The following is a 9,265-nucleotide window of genomic DNA, read 5'->3' as shown; positions in this document are numbered from 1 at the left end:
TTGGTTGTTTCTTCGAACTCCAGGAAATTAGGTTCGGTCCAACAAATATGGCGAAACCGCCAGTTCATCGACGATCATCCGGACATCCTGCCCAATCTGCATCAGTGAAGATACTAATGCTAGTAGAGACAGCCTTGCGAAACTTCAGCCCTGTGTGCAATGTTCCTTTGACATAGCGTAAAATCCTCTTAACAGCTTCCCAATGAACATCAGTGGGTTGTGAGAGAAACTTGCACACCTTGTTCACTGCAAATGAAATATCCGGGCGAGTGAGTGTTAAATACTGAAACCCACCAACACCACTGCGATACCGGAAAGAATCATCGGTACTGAGAGGCTGTCCAGACACTCGTGCAAGCTGATCGGAAGTGGACAACGGTGTGGAAGTAGGCTTACAATTCTCCATGCTCACACGATGCAAAAGATCCAAGGCATACTTCCGTTGAGTCAATGTCATCCCCCCTGAATTGTATGACGCTTCCAGACCAAGAAAATACTCCAACGGCCCAAGGTCCTTGATAGGAAAACTGGCCGCGAGGGCATGAACAAGACCATCAACCGCACATGGAGAAGATCCAGCAATGACAATGTCATCCACATAGACAAGCATATAGATCTGAACATCACGATAGCGGAAGAAAAAAAGAGAAGTATCTGCTTTGGAGGAGACGAAACCCAACTCGAGAAGACGGGTACTGAGCCGAGCATACCATGCACGAGGAGACTGTTTTAGTCCATAAAGAGCACGCTGAAGCTTGCACACATGCGAGGGAAAACGAGCGTCCTCAAAGTCAGGTGGCTGATGCATATAGACGTCCTCAGAGAGATAACCATGAAGGAAAGCGTTGCTGACATCAATCTGCCAAAGACTCCAACCGCGAGACACAGCCAAGGCAAGAACCAATCGAACGGTGGCCGGCTTGACAACCAAGCTGAACATATCACCATAATCAATGCCAAGCTGCTGGGTGAAACCATGAGCGACCAGTCAAGCTTTGTACTTATCAACAGAGCCATCTGGACGGTGCTTGGTCTTGAAAATCCACTTGCTCCCAACAACATTGACTCCGCGCGGCCGTGGCACAAGAACCCATGTCTTGTTATGGTGAAGGGCAGCAAGCTCATCAATCATCGCGGTACGCCAGGCAGTCTCACGGAGAGCATGACGATGAGAGACAGGCACCGCATGAAACGCGCGGCGACGGGGATCATATCGGATGGTCCCATCAGTAGGAACAAGGGCACGGCGAGTATGATTGCGTGTGCGCATAACCATGGTATGTGCAGGAGCAGCTGGAGGCGTCGCGGTCGAGGGAGCAGGGCTGCCCTCGACAGAAGGCGACGCGAGCTGCGATGGCGATGATGGAGCAGCATCCTCGAGCACCGGGGCAGGCGACGGCGTGTCAGTACGCGGGAGGGAGGCCGCCGACGGGCCGGGCGAAGCGGCCGGGGCCGAAGCCGGGCCGACCGAGCCGGGCGAGGCGGCATCGGACGGGCCAGGCGACGAGGCAGCCGACGCGCCGGCCAGGCCAGGCGACGCGGGGACTAGGCCGGGCGACGCGGAAGCCGAGGTGCGGGGGGACGTGCATGTCCCATGCACGTCGATCGCCACAGAGTGCGGCGCGGCGGCCACATGGGGGCGGTGGGCAGAGGGCGTGCATGCGCCATGCGCGTCAAACACCGAGGATGGAGCCGCCGTAGGATCCTGCACAGCAGTAACAGAGCCTGAAACAGGCGTGTCAGTAGACAAATAGGACAAGTCGTATTTGCGTATATGGTCACCCGTAACCGGTTCAGTGGGAGGAAAAGAGAGAATATCAGCCAAAGAAGAGACATCTACGGTGACCCCGGGAGTTGCATAGGGAAAAACAGACTCGTCGAAAACGACGTCACGAGAGATGTAGATACGTCCCGTAGAACGATCAAGACACTTGTATCCCTTATGCATCGGACTATAGCCCAAGAAAACACACATGGTGGAACGGAAAGCAAGCTTGTGTGTGTTATATTTGCGCAAACTAGGCCAGCAGGCGCAACCAAAAGTGCGAAGAAACTTGTAATCGGGGTGTACCTTAAGGAGATGATAGATGGGTGTATCTTGTTGAAGAACAGGTGTAGGCATGCGATTAATAAGGTAGCACGCCGTAAGAAACGCTTCATTCCAAAGACGCAATGGGAGAGAAGAATGACCCAGCAAGGCAAGACCTGTTTCGACAAGGTGATGGTGTTTGCGTTCAGCAATGCCGTTTTGCTGAGAGGTGTGCGGGCAAGACACACGATGGGAGATTCCAGTGCGTTGGAAATACCGGTGCAGTCGGTGATACTCACCACCCCAGTCGGACTGAACAACTATGATTTTAGTGTGGAGGAGACGCTTAACATGAGCCTGAAAGGCATAAAAAACTTGCTCAACGTCAGACTTGTGCTTAAGGAGATAAATCCAAGAGAAGCGAGAATAATCGTCAACAAAGCTCACATAATACTTATAGCCTCCGGAAGAGGCAATAGCAGGCCCCCAAACATTAGAATGAATTAACTCAAGAGGCGTACTGGAAACATGATGTGATAAATTATAAGGCAATTGTCGACTTCTAGCACGCTGACAAGCATCACACACGGAAGTCTGATGTTCAGAAGAATACACTAAATCATTATTCCTAACAATGTTTTGAACAATATTATTTGAAGGATGACCGAGACGCTGGTGCCACTGGGACGGGGTGGTCTTGATGCTGAGAGACGCTTGGCTGTTGGAGGAGGACGACGCGCGACTAAACGGGATGGGGTAGAGTCCGCCATGACATCTACCGTGAAGAAGGATTTTCTTCGTGGCCGTGTCCTTAACAAGGAAAAAGAAACGGTGAAATTCCACAAAAGCATCATTATCAAGGACGAGACGATAAACGGAGAGAAGATGTTGATGATATGTGGAAGACGAAGAATATTGCGTAAACGAAGAGATGAACCGGGTATAGTGGAATGACCAATATGCGAAATAGACAAACCTGCACCATTTGCTACTTGCACTTGATCCTTCCCGCTATAGCGCTCATGGAAGTGTAGACGGTCGAGATCGTTGGTCAGGTGATCCGTCGCACCGGTGACTAGAATCCAGTGCGGCGGCTCGAATCCAGTGCGGCGGCTCATGGGAGGAGGATGTGGACGCCGAGTTGGCGGAGCGGTGGTCATGATCATAGCGGCTGCGACAGTCGCCGGCCTCGTGACCCCAGTTCTTGCATATCTGCAGCGGGGACGTCAGCGCCGGTTGCGGTCGCCTCTGTTACCTCCGCCGTTTCCTCCTCCATTACGGCTGTTGCCGCCGTTGTTGTTGTTGCGGCCAGGAGGGTTGCCCTGGCTGGTGCCGTAGCCTCCCGAGTCGGGCTGGAGAGAGCCAGCGGAGGGACGGCCGCCGCTCGGGCGGCCAGAGTCGGGGGCGCGGCCGGAGTTGTTGTGGTAGACCGGCCGGGACGCGGAATTGGCGGAGGACTGCCAATCCTCATGTTCTGACTGCTACTGCTGAAGGGCCTCGTAGTGAAGAACACTAGAGTAGAACGCGGGAAACGATAGGTACGCCCGCGAAGTTCATCGAAGCAGCGATAGGGTTGAACGCCGAGCCGAGCCCGGTCAGCATGTAGTCGATGATCTCATCATCGCGAAGAGGAGAGTCGGCGGCGGGCATCGCATCAGCGAGGGCTTTGACCTTCTGCATGTACTCGCCGGCGGGGCGATCTCCTTCCGCAGCACCTGGATCTGGCGCCGGAGGTTACGCACGACGGCGCTGTTCTCGGCGGCGAACATGGTGTGGACGGCCGTCCAGGCGGCGGCCACCGTCCTGCAGCCGATGAGCTGCGCGGAGATCTCCACGTTCATTGAACCGAGGAGATGCCCGAGAACCTTCTGATCCAGCATCCATCACTACTCATACTCAGGGTTGGACACGGTGCGGGCGGCCTCGCCGGTGCCTGTCGTCACGGTCGGCGCTGGCGCCTTGGCCGAGCCGTCGAGGAAACCGTGGAGGCGAACTCCGGCAAAGTTGGGGAGGCCAAGGGCCCTCCATAGCATGAAGTTGCTGCGGTCGAGCGAGACCGCGATGGGCGAAAGGACGGGGGAGGGAGCCGACGCGGCGGGTGGGGCGATGACGGGGGCGATCGGGGCGGGCACGGAGAGGGTGGTGAGCGTGAGCGCTGAGGAGGGAGTCATCGTTGGTGCCGTCGTGGTGGACATCGCGGCGGCCGCGAAGAACTGCGACGGCGGCGGCGGTGGGAGGAGAGGCGCCGGCGGCTAGGGTAGGCTCTGAAACCAAGTTTGAGACTAGGGTTTAGGGTTTCCCGTGGGACAAAGCCTCTCCACGTCTTTCTATATATAACAATCAGCATATACAATTACATACGTACAAAGTACGTGTACACGACATGCTAGACCTATTTTAACAGGCAGGCGATGAACCACGGTGCTGACGCGTGGGGTGGGGTGGCGGCGGGGGGGCGGGGGCGTGACGGCGGGGGCTGGGGCGTGCCGGCGGGGGCGGGGGCGGCTAGGCTAGGGCAGGGGAGGCGGCCATGGGCACTAGGGGATTTGGGGGAGGGCGGCTAGGGCTCGCGGTCGGGGGTAGCTAGGTCACGGGGTCGGGGTCGGGGCCGGGGAGTGGTTTTGCTACGGGGACGGCGGAGTGGGAATTTAGCTGGCTAGGCCTTCGCTCTCTGCCTCTGCGGTGGGAATTTTGTTGGGCTGGGGCGTAGGCTACTTATTTCGAGCTATTCGGGTACCGTGGCCCTTTACCCGAATACAATTCGGGTTTTGCAATCTGCTACCCGATTTGGTGTTCGGGTTATGCGGGTTTGGGTTTTTCGGGTTCGGGCTTCGGGTATCGGGTTTTATGCCCGGCGTGAACATCACTAACAAGGAATAGTTGAGCACCTACTCAGGGTCTCCCAAAAGAACATATGAACAGTAAATTGGATAAAATAACAGGAAAATGGGCATCAAAGATGCTCAAATGTGCTACGTGTACGCAAAATTTTGTGATGAAACGACATTTGAGGAGCTCTTGGCAAAAAGAAACTATTCGGGTCTTAGGGAGACTTTGAAAAAGGTCACTCGCGAGAGCAGTTTTTTTTTTTGCCTGAGAGCTCCTCAATGTCATTTCGCCCGAAAATTGGCATGCTCGTAGCGCACTGGAGCATCTTCAACGCCAAAATACTTTATATTTTCAATATGTTTACTATTTCGTTTTTAATACATGTTCATTAGGTGAAGATGAGCCTTGGCACACACGCGAATTACCGTAGTAGCCCCATGTAACTATTTACAACAACTTACCCCAAAAAATATGAGAGTAATATTAGCCATCAGATCATGAAAAGTTAACGGTGCATCAATCTGGGAAACTGGGACCATTTTAAAAGAGCTTGTTTTTGAAACACTTTTTAGTGGATTCATACGCACAAAGTCAGCAGTCATAGGCTAAAAAAGAAAAGTCATAAGTCGTGACACCATCCCTATGCCGCGGCTAACTGTTCTGTCTCCGAGTCGGACACCATGCGCCGATCGAGGCAAGCGGACTTCGTGTTGCATACTCTGAAGTCTGAACTAGAGCAGTAGTAGAGCTAGTGCAAGTGCAGCTCGTATTTTAGGTCAAAGCGAGCACGACGGGGACATGGCAGTGAACACCACTGCAAAGTCAATTTCCGGTCCCCAATCTCTCCAACAAGATCTAATCAGAGCATCTGCAAAGACAAGAAGAAAGAAACCAGCGATAATTCACAACGAATCGAATCTTGTCGTCCCGCTTTGTGCGATGCAACTCATCTATCATGGCGCTCCCCGGCGGCGCCACCACCGCTTTGCTGATGCATTGCCTCCGGCGCAGGTCGGCGCGCTCGCGTCCTACCTGTTGACCAACAAAGCTCGGATCCGCCCGGAGACGCTGGGAAATAAGCCATTGATTGCCCAGTTCAGGCGGCACTGAGGTTCCCCGGTTTTCTGCCCGAGTGGCTGTGCACTGACTCGATCGTGCCCTGGCGTTTGGCCAATCATGTCGTGTCAGTGCCAAGAGAGACTGACCTTCATTCGAACCCTTCGGTCGAGTCCAATTGTGCGTCTGCGCGGGCGACCGAGTCCGGCCTCGGACGGTGCTCGGTGGGGAGCATAGATGTCGCGATCAAGTAATTTCGACGGGTCATGCATGTGTTCTGTTGACCTGCTCGTACAACGTATGATCAATATTCCATTACTGTGCGCGCGCCCACCGATCTCCCAACATCATCTTCATCTTCTTGCGCAAGTTGAAGAGGAGGAGGGGGAATCCCAATTCCCAATCGCTACGCTGTCCATCGCGCAAACAGTAAAAATATCATCACTTCTATAAAAGAAACTGTAAAATATCATGGATCCAAAAGAAAAATCAAGAACAGGGCGAAGGACAACCCTCATCAGTTCCGCCATGAAACTTTACAGAAATCTCTCTCGTGCTGCAAATTGCTGGCCTGATCCAGCCGGCTGGGGGGCACTGGTGCCGCCCGCGTGACGGGCGCAAGCGACGGCTAGACGCCACTGAGGAGCTTATCCAAAGCCGAAACAGGGGAGATGCATCCACACTCTAGAAACAGAAACAGAAACGGAAGCAGAGAGTTGTTGCGGCAAGGCAATCATCCAAGGATGGATAGGCCTCCGGTGACGGGACAGATAAGATGCATGAATCATGTGTCTCCAATTTGTCACTCATTTGCATTGATGTATATCCAGAACCAAACTCAGGGGTTATACACAGCGGAAAGAGAGGAAGAGAGCTCACTCTATGTACAGGTGGAGCAGAGATGACGAACTCACTCTATGTGCAGCAGGGAGGAGGAAGAGGCTCACTCTATGTACAGCCACTCTATATACAAATATAAGCTAGCTAATTGATCAGGCCGGGATGGAATTGGGTCTAAAACTCCAATCTTCCGGCCTAATATAACCCACCGATCTTCTATACAGCGACCGGGATTATTCGGAGGATTTCTCTCCTATGTGCAATTTGTGCAGTATGTACTGTATCTTGCTGCTATGACATGTCGACGATGTTTTTTTTTACTGGTAGCTGCCTGCGCGGCCGCCAGCCATGGACGCGGCGGATAGCCGACTGGGTCCGGCGCGGAACCCCTCAGCGCGCTTCCGGTGTTGCGACTGCTGCGCCGCGGGGGACGGTGCAAGCGCCCTGCGTGCCCAGTGCCCGCTCCCCACGGGGACGAGCTGCGGGAGCGCCCTGACCTGGCGCCTAGAGCAGCCGCTGCCGACGGGCGGCGACGAAGGGGCGGAGACGGGCTTGCTGCCGGCGGCTTGGACCTCCTGCTTGCGCTCCTTATGGAGGCTGCAGCGGAACGAGCCGGGGTGGTTCGTCGGGGAGCACATGCAGGACCGACGGATCTTGTGGGCGGCGGTGGGGGAGGAGGGGGGAGACGAGACGCTGACGGACTTGACCGGCGAGCCGGCGGCGGAGAGCTTGACACGGGAGAGCGAGGCGGATTGGTAGTTGGGAAAGGGGCTCAAAAGGACAGGGCCGCGGGGCAGAGATGCTGCCGCCGTCGCCATGATAAGAGATTAGAGGAGGGAGGTGGAGCGGTTGGGAATCAGAGGAGAGGAGGGGCTTTGTGATGGTAGCCGGTTGGCGTCATTTTATAGGCCGGGAAGGGAGAAAGAGGGGCAGTTTGGTAACTTAGTGGCGGATAAAACCTGCAGCTCAATCGAGTTAAACTTTGTTTCTCAAAAAAAAAAGTTAAACTAACTGAGGTTATGGGTAGCACTCCCACGGGAACCGGCATTGGGTTCAAAGCAGGTGGGAATATTCTTTGGGCTCATGCATGCCAACCTGCTTTGAAATACAAATACTGATTTCAGTGTCAAAGTTCTGGTCAATTTCTTGCATTACAAAACCAGTATCTTGCTACTAGCATTATAGTCATGGCAAAGAAGTAACTAGTACTATATTCGAACGATTTCTGCACCAATGAATCGGAATATATGGTTGTTTCCGTGTGAACTGCTCATAAAAAACGTCATACTGAAGCACTGATGCATTTTTCTATTGCGGACTCCAAGAACCGACATAGTCGCCGTAATGGCAGTGTTCATCGGCGCCGAATCTGTTCACTCGCGCCTGGTTCGTGGAGTCCGCGCGAAGGAAGGTCAAGGGACCGCGGAGCCCGCCGGTGATGCACATGTGATTCGGCCGCGATAAGATGCTCCGATCGCTGTTAGCGTCCGGCGTCCGTCGATTCCGGTCGACCCAGACGAGACGATGGAAAGTGGCCGTCTCTTTCGCTACCACTCCGTGTCTCCGTTTCACTTTCGGCTTCTTCATTGGGTGGCACACGCTCCTGTCTTTTGCGCTCCGGTGGGTGTATTTTCACCGTGATGGCCCGGATGTGGAAAGATCGTGATCGACAAGTGGGCCTCGGAACATGCGTCGGTTAATGCCTAGAGTAATCCTCGCAAACATAATTACTTGAGCTTAGACTATCCACAATGGGTAGTAATATAGAGTAATAACATTGGCATGTTACTATCTCTATAGTGAGGAATAACATATGTGTGGTAACATGTAACACTTCATTTATTAGGCTATAGACTCATCTTGCCTTGATATGTGTGATGTTACTCATACTAGTAGTAACTAGCTATGTTACCACGTGCCTCTCTTTCTTCATTTATTGCTTGCTACATCATCTATTTTATCTAGATATCTGTGATATTACTACTTATGTTAGGCTAGTCATAGTGGGGAGTAACTTAGACTAGTGTCATGCATATGACACTAGTCTAATTTACTACCTTCATAGTGCAAAGTAACATAGTAGTGTCATAGATGGCTTCATTTATTAGCTTGTAGACTCATCTTTTCTCGGGAAGCGCTATATTACAGTAACGTATTATGTTACTCTAAGGCTACTCATAGTGGGGAGTATCATATACTAGTATCACGCATATGATACTAGTATATTATCCTACCTTCATAGTGCATAGTATCATAAAGTAGTATCATAGATGATCATATTTATTGCCATGCATGACACAAAGTAGCATAGCATTTAACATGATACGATATCTACCTATGTTACTCTAACCCCCTCTCTTTTTTAATTGTGTGCCACATAAGCACGTTTGCTAGTCTCAAATACATATTACCGGTTATGTTACCCCTACTATGGCCAGCCAAAACACCTCTCTCCTCATTAACTACTCCCTCTGTAAATGCTATGCTATGCTATGACGAGCCACATCGTCC

The 9,265-nt window shown here is 52.6% G+C and overlaps 1 protein-coding gene across 1 annotated transcript; it reads right to left on the bottom strand.

Annotated features, from left to right (window-relative positions):
• Window positions 1-6,703: 6,703 nt before the first annotated feature.
• Window positions 6,704-7,755, bottom strand: LOC109755526 (uncharacterized). The gene has a single exon (XM_020314423.4). It carries the CDS (start codon window positions 7,570-7,572, stop codon window positions 7,072-7,074), a length of 501 nt encoding a protein of 166 aa, XP_020170012.1. The 5' UTR covers window positions 7,573-7,755; the 3' UTR covers window positions 6,704-7,071.
• Window positions 7,756-9,265: the final 1,510 nt, after the last annotated feature.

The sequence above is a fragment of the Aegilops tauschii genome, chromosome 6 (genome assembly GCF_002575655.3).
Source record: "Aegilops tauschii subsp. strangulata cultivar AL8/78 chromosome 6, Aet v6.0, whole genome shotgun sequence".
Lineage (NCBI taxonomy): Eukaryota > Viridiplantae > Streptophyta > Magnoliopsida > Poales > Poaceae > Aegilops > Aegilops tauschii.
Note: the sequence above shows the minus strand (reverse complement) of the source record. Positions and strands in the feature narration are given on the sequence as shown.

Bases quoted from the DNA above. Each gene is read 5' to 3' on its own strand.
- LOC109755526 (XM_020314423.4), bottom strand. From the start codon at position 7,572: ATGGCGACGGCGGCAGCATCTCTGCCCCGCGGCCCTGTCCTTTTGAGC.